The sequence below is a fragment of the Sminthopsis crassicaudata genome, chromosome 3 (assembly GCF_048593235.1).
Source record: "Sminthopsis crassicaudata isolate SCR6 chromosome 3, ASM4859323v1, whole genome shotgun sequence".
Lineage (NCBI taxonomy): Eukaryota > Metazoa > Chordata > Mammalia > Dasyuromorphia > Dasyuridae > Sminthopsis > Sminthopsis crassicaudata.
This window is the reverse complement of record NC_133619.1, coordinates 637,041,877-637,056,266: the sequence shown is the minus strand read 5'-3', so window position 1 is coordinate 637,056,266 and position 14,390 is coordinate 637,041,877. Positions and strand designations below refer to the sequence as shown.

The window sequence follows — 14,390 nt, the reverse complement described above, 5'->3', positions numbered from 1 at the left end:
GACTCTGGAGGAGATGAGGTTTCCCCTAATTGGAAACTCTTCAAATACTACTTGTTGGGGTCTTGATGTTATTATAGGAAAAGCTCTTTGGGGGATTAGCTATGTGACCCTTACCTCTGCATTAGACTGGACCCTTTCAGTCCTACAATACTGTGATTTTGTTGATATGGCAAAGTGCATTTGTGATACAAGTGCCATTTGTGATGGAACTACGCAGGTGTGTAAGAATGTCTTTCCTCAAGAGGCTGTGAAGTTGTATAAGTGCGGTACAGATGGAAGGAGACAGGGGCTCTGGGTCACATGACTCTTTATTGCCTTCCTTCTCCCCCCTTGGAGAACCCACGCGTCCAGAACTCCCAGCTTCTTCCCCCTCCAAGTTGAGATCTCTGCTCCAGGGAAGGCTAGGTCCTTGGTGGCCTCTCCATTAATAATACAACTCCTTGTCCCACCAACCTGAGGGAGAGATAGACACAGGAAGAGACAAATAAGGAAAGGGGCCAGAGAAAGAAAAAGCCCTCTGGGAAGAACGTCTAAGCAACACTGGGTGGCGGAGTCTGAATGGGCCAAGCGGCTAAACTCACTTCCAGGGCAGCAACGCACTCCAAGCTTCCGGATTTCATCGTAGACAAAGATGAGAAGGCCGAAGGGCATCGGGACGAGCCACCACTGGTACCTGAAGGGATGAGAGGGATGTCAAGAGGAGAGCGGGGCCCTTCCCAGAGTCTCTAGTGTGCCAGATGTCCCCGGGCCCTGCTCAGGTACCGGATGGGCATGAAGTTGAAGATGTTGGGCATTCCTGGGCAGTAGCAGAGGAAGCAGCCGATGCAGATCTGGAAGACGATGGCAATGACCAAGATCTTGTTCCTGGGGAGGGATATGGGGAGCTCAGCATCTGGCAGGAGGAGGGGATTAGGGGGATTGAAAGGGGGAATCAGGGGTCCCGGCATGTGAAGGCTGAGGTGGGAGATCAGAGATCAGCTGGCTAGGAAAATGGCAGGCGGATTTGAGGGTCCTGGACTTGGGAAACCTGGGCTCTGCTGCTCACTGTGCTGGGACCCTCGGGATCCTTCTCTTCTCTGGATCTCAGTTGCTCACATTTATATGACCTTTCAAAACACTCTACAGATATTTCATCTTCCCAACACTGGGAGGCAGCGGTCATTAATACCCTCATTTTACAGGTGAGGAAGCTGAGGCAGACAGGTTAAATGAGCTGCCTAGGGTCACTATGTACAATGCCTTCTAATGAGGGAGTGTGTGTGATGTAGGGAGTGCAAGTGACTATTCTAATCTGAAAATATCCTCCCTCCCTCATGGTCTTCACGTTCTTCCCCGCCAGCATCCCATGATGCACCTTGTGTTTCAGAGACTGCCATGTGCCTTCCCTACACAGGAAGCCAGTGAACCGAAAAGATGGGGAAGGGGGTGTGCCCTAGAGCGAGGGACACGCCCAAGGTCGTGCCATGAGTAAGTGGCACAGGTGGCATTGGAACCCCAGTCTTCCTGACTCCAGAGTTAACACACTGAACACTGTCAGGATCCAGGAGAAAAGATGGTGCTCGGAAGACCCCAGAGCCTTTACGTGGACAGCCAGTGGGTGAAGAATCTTAGAATGAAAGGGCCCATAGGGAATCACTTTACAGAAGGGGGAGGAGTCCTTGATCTATGTCAGGTACCAGGTAGGATTTGAATGCAAGACTTTCACTCCAGAGCTAACATTCTTTCCAATCTACCAACCACCCAGAGCGCTGCCTCCTGCCAGGCATTAAGGGAATGTGTATATGGGAGGAAGGGGGAGGAATCCCGGGGCTGGTCACCGGAAGAAGCCCTGCTGGAAGGCGGAGAGCCGGCGGGTCTTGCGGATGAGCACATCTGCTATCTGACACATCTCAATGCTGATGAAGAACACGGTATAACAGGTGTACTGCTGGTAGAGACGCTGCCCGAAGGTCTGCGGGGTCAGGGGTCACAGGACAGCCAGGGTCAGCCCAGGGCCTGATTCAACCAGCTTCCCTCTCTCCTTCCCACTCAGCCCCCTTCGTGTCACCAGAGCTCACCCATTCCTGGCCATAGCTGTCCTGCAGGTCCTGCAAGTGGTGATCTTCCCACTGGGGCCGCAGGCCCACGCAGAGCAGGGGGAACCAGCCCTCCTGGGCCATGGCTGTGAAGTAGTCAGTGAAGCCAGCAAAGGACTGGATGGCACCTAGAGCAAGGGGACACAGAGGACAGGGGAAGACAATTGTTCATCCCTTGGAAGGCCGGAGCACTCTCAGTGTCTCCTGTGCCAGGTTGGGGGCTTCCCGGGGGCAGCCTTGTAGCTGATGGCAGTGGGGATTCAGAGGGCCCAGGTTCAAATCCCGGCTCTGCCCTGATCCTGGGAAGGGCCTCTGCTTCTGTAACTGTGAAAGGAGGGAACGGACTAGACAGGAAAGTTCTGGGGTTCTGTGATTGAAAAATCATATTTCACATTCAGGAAACGTGTGTTGAATGAACAACCAGAAACATGTTTATTCTTCCTTTGGGAAGATGACCAATGACCTCACAGATGGTTGCTTTGACTGAGGGAAATGGGCTTAAGTGGGGCAGAGGTGTCCGAAGTCCCCAGCCACGTCTCTCCTCCAGAGTTATCACAGTCCAGCGGCAGGACAGAGCAGCTGCCGATGACCGTGGCCGCTTCACGGGGACCCAACTCTAAGCCCCCACGATGCCCGCTTCAGCAGCCTTCGTGGCCCTTGAATTCTTCCCTGACCGTTCAGCCAGGTAGACATCCCCAATTCACTGCAGCCTCAAACTGCAGTTTTGTTTTGTTTTTTCCTGAGACTATTGGGGTTAAGTGACTTGCCCAGGGTCACACAGACAGGAAGTGTTGAGTGTCTGAGGTCAGATTTGAACTCAGGTCCTCCTGACTTCAGGGCCCATTACAGCTTCTTGAAGCCACAGGTGAGGGTTGAGTGTCAGGTGGACACCAAAAGTGGGTGAATGGGCAGCCCTGGAAAGGCCTGAGGGTGAAGCCCCAGAGTTCTGGACCGTCATACATCCCAGAAGCAGGGGTAGAAGAACGGCAGAGATGGAGGGGAGGGGTGGGCCCTGGCTCCCTCACCTATCTGGAAGTAGGAATAGGCAGCCAGCGGCTCGTTCACCAGCCGGTCCCTTTTGGGGTTCCGTGGCCGCAGGTGCATGATGTCGCTCTCTGCTGCCTCGTAGGCAAGGGACACTGAGGGAAACTGCAGAAACGGGAGAGAGGTGAGGGACTCTGGGAAAGAGCGTCCTGGGGAAAGGGGAGAGCTATCGGAGCCAGGAGCAAAGGCTCAGGGGCGGGGCCAAGGGGCGGGAGAGGGTCTTGGGCTGGGGGTGGGGCGTGCCGGAGTCTCACGATGTCGGTGCAGAGCTCGATGAAGAGTATGGTGATGCATCCCAGAGGCAGGGGGACGCTGACCGTGATGTAAATGAGGTATGGGGTCAGCTCGGGGATGTTCTTGGTCAACGTGTAAGCGATTGACTTCTTGAGGTTGTCGAAGATCAGCCGCCCTGGAGGAGAGGGGGAAACGGCATCGGGAGCGTGTGACATCTGCCCCAGCTCGCAGATTCTCCTGGGTCGCCAATCTCCCCCCAAGCCCCGCCGACCCTGGGGGCTGCCCCAAATCCCGACCCACAAGCTTATTCCCCAAGCGCAAATGCTGGCCCAGGCTCTACTCGGTGCAGCACCCAGGTCTCCAGCCACCCCCATCCCTCCCGGGCCCCGCCCCATTCTGCACCTGCATCCCGACCCTGCCCTTAGCCCCTCCCCCGCTCCATCCCTCACCCCCACTCCCACCCCTTTCCACGTGTGGTTCCCACCCTGCTCCACGCCAGTAACTATAGAAGCGAAGTTGTCGTCCAGCAGAATCATGTCGGCCGCGTTCTTGGCGGCGTCCGAGCCCGCGATGCCCATGGCCACGCCGATGTCCGCCTTCTTCAGGGCAGGGGAGTCGTTCACCCCGTCCCCGGTCACGGCCACGATCGCGCCCTGCGGGGACCGAGCAAAAGGAGGCCGGGAGGTGGAGGCTGAGAGCCTTTACTTTCCCTAACCCACTCCCCGAGGAGCCCAGGACGGCCCTGGAGGGGGAAACTGAGGCTTACGAAGGGCTCCCGATCCTCAGCATCACATGGGCAGTTAGAATGAAGCCCGAGCTTCTGATTCCTGGATGGAACCCAGGAGCAACAAAGAACCCTAGACTTGGAACTGGAATACCCCAGACCAAATTCTGACCGCAGCTTACCAAGCACAGCTGGGCCCCTGGGCCTCCGCTTCCTTGTTTGTAAAATGAGGGAGCTTGGCACCCTCTCCAGAGCCCCTCCAGCTCGGAGCCCCATCCAGGACCCAAAACCAGAGTCCCATCAGAAAACCGGGAAATTTGTCTCTAGTGCTAGACTGGGCCTCGTACACAGTAGGCACTTAATAAATGCTTATGGACTTGAATACCAGGCGCTGGCAGCTCTCCACAATGACCAGTTTCTGCTGGGGGCTGGTCCGGGCAAACACCATCTCTGGGTGCATGCGCAGGATCTCCACTAGCTCAGCCGGGTCCATGTCCTTCAGCTGGGCCCCATTTACCACGCAGGCTCGGGCATCCCTGGGGATAGAGAACAGAGGACGTAAACAGGCACTATCTGGGCACCTGGCTGTCGAAGCTGAGTGCCAGGCCTGGAGTCAGGAGGACTCATCTCCCTGATCCCAAATCTGGCTTCAGTCAGGTTTGTGATCCTCAGTTTCCTCATCTGTCAAATGAGCTGGAGAAGGAAATGGCAAACCAACTTCAGTATCTTTGCCAAGAAAACTCCAAGTGGGTTCACGGAGAGTGAGACACAATTGAAAAAGATGGAACAACAGGCTCAGGAGATAACGGGAGAGAGAAGTGGGGCTCACCGCCGATTGACCTGCTCCACTGGCACCCGGAGCCGGGCGGCAATGTCCTCCACCGTCTCACTGCCCTCCGAGATAATGCCCACGCTGGCGGCTATGGCCTTGGCGGTGATTGGATGGTCACCCGTCACCATGATCACCTGGAGTAAAGAGGGGAGAACGGTTCACAGATCTCAGATTATAAATGTAAAACTCAGAGCAGCCGTAGAGACTGTTGTTCCAGCTTCCTCGGTTTTTACAGGTAAGGAAACTGAAGATCTTTCTGCTAAAAGTGACTTGTCCAGATCACTTCTTTAGAAAGCAGAGGCTCATTCATGCCAGAAGGTTTATCAGCTCTGTGACAAGTAATAAATCACTTATCCACTTAATCCTCTAGGTGCTGACTCATAGGAAGAAACTGCAGGCCCAGTCCCTGCCTCTGGGCTTGTGGAAATGAGAATCACAGAGGATGGTTTTGGTCCAAACCCATTATTTGTGGATGGGTAAGTGGCTTAGAGCCAGTGTGGGCCTGGTCTTCCTACTCTCTTTATTACCTCCTCTCCACCTTCACCACCAGGCCCACTTTATAGATAAGGAGTTGTTTGGTTATTTCGATCATGTCCAACTCCTTGTGGCCCCATTTGGGATTTTTGGGAGCGAGATACTGGAGTAATTTGCCATTTCCTTCTCCAGCTCGTTTGACAGATGAGGAAACTGAGGCAAACAGTTAAGTGACCTGCCCAGAGTCAACCAACTAGGAAGTGTCTGGAGCTGGATTTGAACTCAGAGAGATGAGTCCTCCTGACTCCAGGTCTGGCACTCTATCCACTTTGTCACAGCGCTGAGGCTCAAAGAAAAGGAGCAAGTTTGGGGTCATAAGATTTAAACCAGGAAAAGACCTTAGAAATAATCCACCCATTTCCTAGATGAAGAGACTGACACTTGGGGAGGTTTGGCGAGGGCAGGCACGGCTAGGGGACAAAGTTAAATTCAAAACCAGTTCTCTTAGTTCTCCAGCCCCAGGTGCTGCTCTTTAGGCCTCTCCTGTGGCCCCTTAGTCACCATCTCCTGCCATCCCTTCCCCGACCTGCCAGCCTCATCCCTCCCGCACTGGGTACCCGGATGCCCGCTGTCCGACACTTGAGCACCGCGTCGGGGACGGTGGCCCGTGGAGGATCGATCATAGACACGAGCCCAGCAAAGCAGAGGCCGCTACTTGGAAAGTTCATCTCGTCGGCGTTGAAGGCAAAGCCTCGAGGGAAATCCTTCTCACTCAGGTACAGGTGACAGAATCCTGCAGACACCAAAGTGCATTAGAGTTTTGCCTGGGAGCAGGAGGGAGAGAGAGGCCTGTGGAAGGGTCCCTTAGATTCTTAGAGCAGGTTGTCAGATTGTTGGTCAGAATAGAAATCTCCCATTTTACAGATAAGGAAACTGAGGCAGAGGGGGGAGAGAAAGGCTTTTGCCAGGTCCTATATTGGAAAGGTGACGCCCAGCCCTGAGCCGTGGGCCTCAGGCTCCATCCCATTCCTCCCCAAGCCCCGCTCACCAAGGACCCGCTCGCCTAGCCCCCCCAGGGCCAAGTAGGCCGTCTGGAAAGCTTCCCGCCACTGCTCGTCCAGGGGCAGCTCCTGGCCTTTGATGAGGATGGAGCTGCATCTCTCCAGGATCCGCTCGGGGGCCCCCTTCATCACCAGCACGTGCCGCTTGTCCCTCGGATCCTCCAGCTCGTGGATGGAGAGCTGGCCGGGGAGGGGTGAAGGCAGAGGCTTAGAACTGGAAGGACCTTCAGAGTCAGGCAGTCTGACACCCCCCCACACTCCCCCACGCCCCCCCACCCCTGCTCATACAGCGCCAGAGGCGAGATGACTGGGTCCAAAATGAGATTTGGACCAGGGACTGACTCCAAAGCCCGGACATTTTGCTTCTGAAGGACCCAGGTAGAGGGAATTATGGGGGTGTGAGTATATCCATGGAGGGGGAGGTTAGGCTGGACTGGGAGGTCATAAAAAACAATAAACGCTGAACAGACAGGCAAAATGTCTGGTTACATGGGGGCAAGGAGGGATCCAGAGGTAATAGGGAATTGGACCAAAAGTCCCTCAATCAGTGGAGTTCCTCCCAGTCTACCAGATCACCCCCTCAGTACCCAGAGGTACAGAGGTCTTGGGAAGCGATCATGAGAGCTGGAAAGAATCTTTGAGTCCAACCCCTGTCATTTCATAAAGAGGGAAACTGAGGCAACCAGACTTGCCCACAGTCACACACTAGTAAGAATCTGAGGTGGGATTTGAATAGTCCCTCTAACCATTATTCCACACTGCCTCAAGGAATTGATGATGAGGATTGGAGGGAGAGGCTCTAGCTCAGTCATTTCAGGGAATGAATTTATGAGATTCCTAATCTCTAATTCCTGAGCTCCTAATGAGATTCTCATCTCTAATTTTTTGAAGTCTGCAGAAGTACTTTGTTCCCAACAGGAGATAAGACTCTTGGCCTTGACTTTTCCAGATGACAAAGCAGAGTCCTAAGAAAGGAAGTGCTTTGCCTGGGGTCCCACAGTTCTAAGTGTTGGAGTTAGGAGTCCATCTCAGACACTTTCCCCACTGTAAGAGCCCTTTGGGAAGGGTGGCCCGGAGGATCAGATGAGCTTTGGGAGGGGTGGTTGGCTGGGGAAGGGGAGAGGTAGGCGGGGGCAGGCAGGTGGATACTTCAGGGCCACACCTGGAACTTGTTGGTAGAGTTGAAGGGGATCTCGCAGACCTTCGGGAAGCGATCCCGGTAGCCCATGGCATTGCCCAGGGTCAGCTCTGAGAATTTGAGCAGGGCAGTCTCTGAGGCATCTCCTATCACAATGCGCTGGGGCCAGAAGGGCAGGCAAAAGGGATGTTATAATCCGGAACCCCCATCCTGCCCTCCCCCAACCCTGAGAGTTTTGGCCCCTTCCTCCCAAACCTCCCCCAGGTCCCTCACCTTTGGAACTGGCACTGCATCCTGGCCGGACTTGAAGGCTGCTCGGTTACAGAGGGTCAGCACCTGGCACAGTGCCCGCCATGTCTCTGAAGACTGATCAAAGGTCTGTCCTGATGGGGCAAAACAGTGGGTAGAAGGGAAACAGGTTGGTGCCTGGGGAAGGAACCTTAATCTGTCTGTCTATCCATTCATCTATCCATCCTTCTTTCTATTCATCCATTCATCTACTCTTCTATTTATTGTCTTTCTATGTCTATCAGTCCATCTATTCATCCTTCTTTCTATTCATTTATCCATTCTTCTATCTATTCTATCTACCCACCCATCCATCCATCCATCTATTCATTCTTCTTTCTATTCATCAACTATCCATTCTTCTATTTATCTATCCTATCTATGTATTTGCTGTCTGTCTGTCTATCCATCCAATCCATCCTTCTTTCTATTCATCCATCCATCCATTCTTCTATCTACTTATTGTCTATCTATCTGTCTATCCATCCATCTATCCACTCTTCCTTCTATTCATCCATTCTTCTATTTATTGTCTATCAATCTGTCTATCCATCCATTTATCCATCCTTCTTTCTATTTATCCATCATCCATTCTTCTATCTATTGTCTATCTATTTATTTGTCTGTCTATCCATCCATCTACCCATCCTTCTTTCTATTAATCCCTTCATCCATTCTTCTATGTGTATACGCACCTATCTATCATTTCTCTGTTTGTTTATGGAAGGCCCAGGAAGGAAGGAAGTGACATAAGCAGGGGTACAGGTACGTGCCGAAGCCAGAATGAGGCATGGTTTTCTCCGTTCCACAGGCCTCCTCTCCCAGATGATTTGGGCCCTACTCGCTTACCTGACTGGTCCTCAGTGGTGTCCGCTGTATGCACATGATTATCGAACCATAGGTGGGACACCGTCATGCGATTCTGAGTGAGAGTTCCTGTCTTGTCCGAGCAGATCACAGAAGTAGAACCCAGGGTCTCCACAGCCTCCAAATTCTTGACGACGCAGTTCTTCCGAGCTAAACGTTTGGCCGTCAGAGACAGACAAACCTGGGGGGCAAGGAAGGGGATCTGGGTTTTGGGCTGCCAACCTTGTCCCTCCCCTTGCCTGCTTAGGTCCCAGAGTCCTGCCCTTGCTCCCTACGGGCTCCGACTGGACCAAGGTGGTTAGCTGGTAGCCCTTCAGAGGCCACGTTCAATTAACAGTGACCTTGGCCCACAGTGCCCCGTGTCCCTGGGGGGGACGCCCCACGCCAGGCTCACCGTGACGGTAGCCAGCAGACCTTCGGGCACATAAGCCACCACGATGGCCATGAAGAAGACCATAGCCCTGAGGAAGGTGTAGCCAATGCACATGGCCACAATGAAGAAGGTGGCCCCAAAGAGGATGGCAAGCCCCGCGATGATATCCACAAAGTGCTCGATCTCTATGGCGATCGGGGTCTTCTCGTTTTCCACTCCAGAGGCCAGCGACGCGATGCGCCCGATGATGGTCCTGTCCCCGGTGTTTACTACCAAGCCCTGTGCCGTGCCTGGTAAGGGGAACAGAGGGGGATGTGGAGACTGGAGGAGTCAGGACCAGAGTGACTTGGGCCGTGAGGAGGGATTCCGGGGCTGGCCGGATAGGGGAGGCAGGGGGCCAGAGCTATTGACTCCTCTGGGGTGGGCATGCTGACCTTCTAGGCACATGGTGGAGAAGAAGGCGATGTTGCGGGTTTCCAAGGGGCTGTCATGGGTGCACTCCGGGGATCGGGTCTGTGGCTCCGACTCTCCGGTGAGCGAAGAGTTGTCCACTTTGCAGCCCTGCGCACTCAGGACGCGGATGTCAGCCGGCACCCGGTCGCCTCCCTTGATCTCTACCAGGTCTCCCACCACCAGCTGGTCAGCGTTGATCTGGAACTTGTCCCCTTCTCGGATCACTGTGGCTTGCTGAGAGGCAGAGGGATTGGGGAGGGGCATGAGCAAGGAGAGTGGAGAGACGTGGGAGCCATTGAGCATGAGTGGCAGACAGCTTAGCGGGAAGAGCTCTGGCCTGAGGTTCAGAGAGCCTAACCCTAATGCCCGGAGGGACCTCCTTTCAAAGACCTGGAAGTTATTACTCCCGACCTGTATTACTACTTGGTCCTTAACTGCAAGCACTGAGACAGAGAAACAGAGGGAGAGTGTGTGAACAGCTGGGGCTGAGAGAATCAAAGCCCCGGAGGCCACAGGCAGCTGATGGGAAAGTCACGTCACAAAGCCCAGCGAGGAAGAGGGAGAGCCGACAGGACCCCGTATGGGCATCCTCAATGAAAGCAAGACCTCCGTGAGGCAGGCACCTGAGCATCTGCCCTGCTACTGAGTCCCATCTTCCCACTAGGAATCGTGACCCCAGGTTCAAGACCTGGGTCAAGCTTTAGGAGGAATTAGTCTGCTCATCTTTAACTTGACTCTGTATGGGGCTGTTCTGATTTGTGCAAAACTGCACTAACTCACCTGACCCGGTCTGTACAGCAAGCCCCCCCCCCTATCCAATCTAGCCATCCGCCGTCTATACTTCCACCTCTTAGCCCCCCAACTTCCAGCCAGATGGTACCACAGTGGAGATGGTGCAGGATCTGGCATCAGCAAGTCCTGAGTTCAAATCCAGCCGCAGACACATACTAGCGGTATAATGCTAGGCACGTCATGAACCTCTGTTTGCCTCAGTTTCCTCAACTGTAAAATGGGGATCTTAACAGCACTTAGCTCATGGGATTGTTACAAGTCTCAAATGAGATCATATCTGTTAGGCGCTTAGCACAGTGCCAGCCATATAGTAGGTGCTTAATAAATGCTTTGTCTTCCTCTCCATTCCACCATTGGATTGCACGGTAATCGTCTATACTACTGGAAAAAGAGATAACCAACCGCCTTTCTGGCGCCATTCAGCAGCCCTGTGACTGCCTGGACCACAGCTCCCTTCACTGACCCCCCCCCCTACTGTGTTGTTTCCCCATTGGTGTGCCCACTTTGTATATTCAGCACCTTGGACAGCACCGGACACATAGTAGATGCTCAATAAATGCTTTTTCCTTTGCTCACTGTCCAGCCCCGGCTTTCCCCGCCACCCCCTCCCACCTCGGATGCCTTCCCATCTGGGGGGCTCCAGACCTGTGGCACGAGGTTTTTGAAGCTGGCGATGATGTTGGTGCTTTTAAACTCCTGGTAGTAACCGAAACAGCCAGTGACCACGACCACGGCAATAAGGGCAATGGCTAGGTAAAGCTGGGGACAGCGGACAGAACGGAAGGGGGAGTCACTGGGAGAAAGGAAGCACGGCCCCCCTCCCCTCTTTTGTCCCTCCTTCTCTTGCTCAGTGGAGAACATTCTAGCCACACGATGTTCAAGCCTCCCCGCCCCCACCTCCCGGGCTCGTGGGAATTCCTGGGTGCTCACATTATCGTCTGTGGTGAGGTCCCCCTCTCCGGCCTGGATGCCAAAGGCGATGAGGCAGATGGCTGCGGCCACCCACATGAGGCACTGTAGCCCCCCTGCCAGCTGCCTGGCAAACTTCACATACTCCGGGGTGCCTTTGGGGGGGCGCAAGGCGTTCGGCCCGTCTCGGAGCAGGATCTCAGCTGCCAAGCGCGTGGACAGCCCCTGGGGGAGGTGGGAAAGCAGGGTCGGAGCTGGCACCCTCACCCCCAGCCCTGGCACAGGGCTGCTGGAGCAATCTGGCCCCAGGGCGCTGAGCTCCCTTAAGCCATTTTCCCTCTTTCTCGGACCCTGGGACTCTCGGCCTTTTTATCCACACGAGACCACATCTGACTGACTGTGGGCACTTCTGAAAAGCTTGAGAGCAATGAGGACGGGAAAGGGCCTCGTGTCCTCCGGCCAGGGAGTGGCTGAAGGGGAAGAGAACTGGCTGTGAGCAATTTCCAAGTATCTGGAGACCCAGGGAGAAGGCTGGCCTGGCCTGGCCTGGCCCCAGGGGAAGAACCAGGAGCAGCAGGAGTGAGTTTCCAAAAGGCGGGTGAGCCAGGCTGACCATTAGGAGAAACAAAATCCCAACAAAGAAAACGAAGAGGAATGGGGGTTGTCATGAGCTCCCCGGAACAAGGAACCTTCCTATAGAGGTGATGATCCCTTCATGGACTGGGATGCTGTAGGAGGGACTTGTACTCGGGCTTGGATTGGACAAAACAACTGTGGGAGACCGTCCCAGGGCTAAAATTCAGAGATTCTGTCAGTCTGTCTGTCTCTGTCTCTGTCACTCTGTGTGTCTGTGTCTGTGTCTCTCTGTCTCTCTTTACCTCTATCTCTCTCTCTCCTCTCTCTTCAATTTTTGCCTATCTCCCTCCCTCCCTCTCTTTCTCTCTTTTATTCTTTCTTTTTCTGCCTCTCTTTGTCTTTCTCTGTGTATCTGTCTGTCTGGCTCTCCTTCCCTCTTTCTTTTAGTTTTTCTATTTTTCTCTTTTTCTGTCTCTGTCTTTGTCTGTCTCTCCCTTCCTCTCTCTTTTAGTCTTTCTGTCTTTCTCTTTTTCTGTCTCTCTTATTCTGTCTCTTTGTCTCTGTCTTTGTCTGTCTCTCCCTTCCTCTCTCTCTTAGTCTTTCTGTCTTTCTCTTTTTCTGTTTCTCTTACTCTGTCTCTGTTCCTCCCTTGGTCTTTTTTCTCCCTGTGTCTCTGTCGCTCTCCTCTCTCTCTCTCTCAGTCTTTCTCTGAATTTATCTCTCCCTCCCCAACCTGTCTCTCTGTGTCTCTGTTTCTGTCTCTTTCCCTGTATTGTCTGTCTCTAGGCCCCTCTCCTCACCTTGGTTGCATTTGTCTTATATTTCTTCTCCAGTTCTTCCACTGACAGCTGGTGATCATTCTGTAACCAGACAGAGGAGCTCAGTGACCCCCCACCTCTTGCCCATCTGTCCCTTCCTGCCCTTCCACCTCCCACCCCCTACTCACAATCTCCATCTCCTTCTTCATGTTCTCCAGCCTCTCCTTCTTCCCCCCACCGCCTCCTTTCTTCTTCTTCTTCTGAATCTTGGCTTCCATGTCTCCCCCGGGGCCATTACGGCCCAGTTCCACGGAGTACATTTCATAATTGTCCTGGTGGAGGGAGTAAGTGGAGAAGAGAGGGGAAAGTAGCCACCCATTACCCCCAGCCAGGATCCCAGACTATCACAGCCTCCCCTGGACCCCCGGGCGGAGAGAGCTTGCTTGCCCTTTGTCCCCTAGACCCAGGAAGGAAGCTTCTCTGGACCCAAAACCTTCAGTCTCCTCCTTCCTCCCCTCTATCCAGGACAGAACCCTCAGCCGCTGCCTATGCTGGAGCCAGAATAATGTCCCAGTCTCCCCATTCCTTCCCTGGAGCCACGTGGGGCCCTTAGCTGTCCCTTCCCCTAGATCCAGGGCAAGCTCCCAGTCTCCCTGTCTCTGTCTTGGACCCGGAACAGGATCACAGACTCCACTGGGCCTAGAACAAGACTGTGGGTCTCCACGGTGGTTCCTCGGCCACCCTCTCCCCTGGACCAGGACAGGGGTCACAGCTTTGCTTCCCTGGGTAGGGTGGGTGAGAACCCAGATCAGGACTTCCCACACCCCGCTCTCACCGACTTCCCCATGGCTGCTCCTGGGCCTTCTTGTGGGGACTGAACTGGGCAGACAGACGTACCCTCGACCTTGACAGCTCCTGATATAGGTGGGGGGGAGGGTTCAGGGAGAACAAGGCCAGCCCCTAAAGGGACCTGGAGATAAGGGTGTAAGTACTGACGCTGATTGCTGGCTCCTTGAGACAACAGCCAGGAGGTGGTCCAGAGCAGAGCTTGCAGAGGGACAGTCACCGAGAGGGAGGGACCGGGATGCTCACTGTGACGGATTCCCCTCCTCCCTGAAGGGCTCTCCCACCCCCAGCCTGCCACGATGTCCCCACTTGGGCCCCTACATGACCTGACTTCTAGTCTTCTTAGCCTGCTTGGGCCAAGCCCTTTCTCCCTAAGTTAAGCTGAGACCAAAGAGAATTTCTCTAAAAAGGACTTAAAAAAACTAAGGGAAGTTAAGAGGAAGTCACAGCAATGGTGGAGTCATCAGGAAAAAGCTGGCTCTGATTCCAAGAGAAATAATGTCTGGCCGTGGGTTGGCTTAGCGGGTAACCATCGCACAGGTTAGCCAATGTACGGCTTCCCAAAATGCAGGGGAAATAGAGGAAGTTTAGCCTGTGGTACATCTAGCAGCCGGGTCCTCAGGCACAGAACGCCCGCCTAACCAAGCAAGCGGGACCACCCAGAAACAGGGCAACGGTTCACAGGAAAGCTACACGCATGTAGAACCCACACAATGTTGTGCAACCCAGGGCTGGCTCTTTATAACTAATCATGTGATATAGCAACCCAAAAACTCCTCACTTGGTCTTCTGGTGGCTAGCCTGAGCTGAGTGGCTCTGAGCAAGTCGCTTAACTGCTCTGTGACTCAGTTTACTCATCTGTAAAATGGAGGTAATAGGAGCAGCTACATCCCAAAGTTGTTCTAAGAATCAAATGAGATGATATTTGTAAAGCACTTACACAGTG

At 53.9% G+C, this 14,390-nt stretch overlaps 1 protein-coding gene and 1 long non-coding RNA gene across 2 annotated transcripts; one reads left to right on the top strand and one right to left on the bottom strand.

The window, feature by feature from the left end:
* Positions 1-290: 290 nt before the first annotated feature.
* On the bottom strand, positions 291-13,472 carry ATP4A (ATPase H+/K+ transporting subunit alpha). Its single transcript, XM_074306757.1, has 22 exons — positions 13,434-13,472; positions 12,787-12,930; positions 12,641-12,700; positions 11,286-11,489; positions 11,001-11,114; positions 9,545-9,797; positions 9,132-9,400; positions 8,720-8,918; positions 7,856-7,965; positions 7,607-7,741; positions 6,432-6,624; positions 6,001-6,176; positions 4,907-5,043; positions 4,463-4,613; positions 3,838-4,006; positions 3,374-3,528; positions 3,101-3,224; positions 2,058-2,203; positions 1,818-1,951; positions 763-864; positions 582-673; positions 291-453 (listed from the first exon to the last, which is right to left on the bottom strand). Exons 1-22 carry the CDS (start codon positions 13,443-13,445, stop codon positions 425-427), a joined length of 3,108 nt encoding a protein of 1,035 aa, XP_074162858.1. The 5' UTR covers positions 13,446-13,472; the 3' UTR covers positions 291-424.
* On the top strand, positions 5,777-8,767 carry LOC141564360 (uncharacterized). The gene is made up of 3 exons (XR_012488623.1): positions 5,777-6,159; positions 7,847-7,958; positions 8,682-8,767. It is a non-coding gene; the product is annotated as an uncharacterized LOC141564360 (long non-coding RNA).
* Positions 13,473-14,390: the final 918 nt, after the last annotated feature.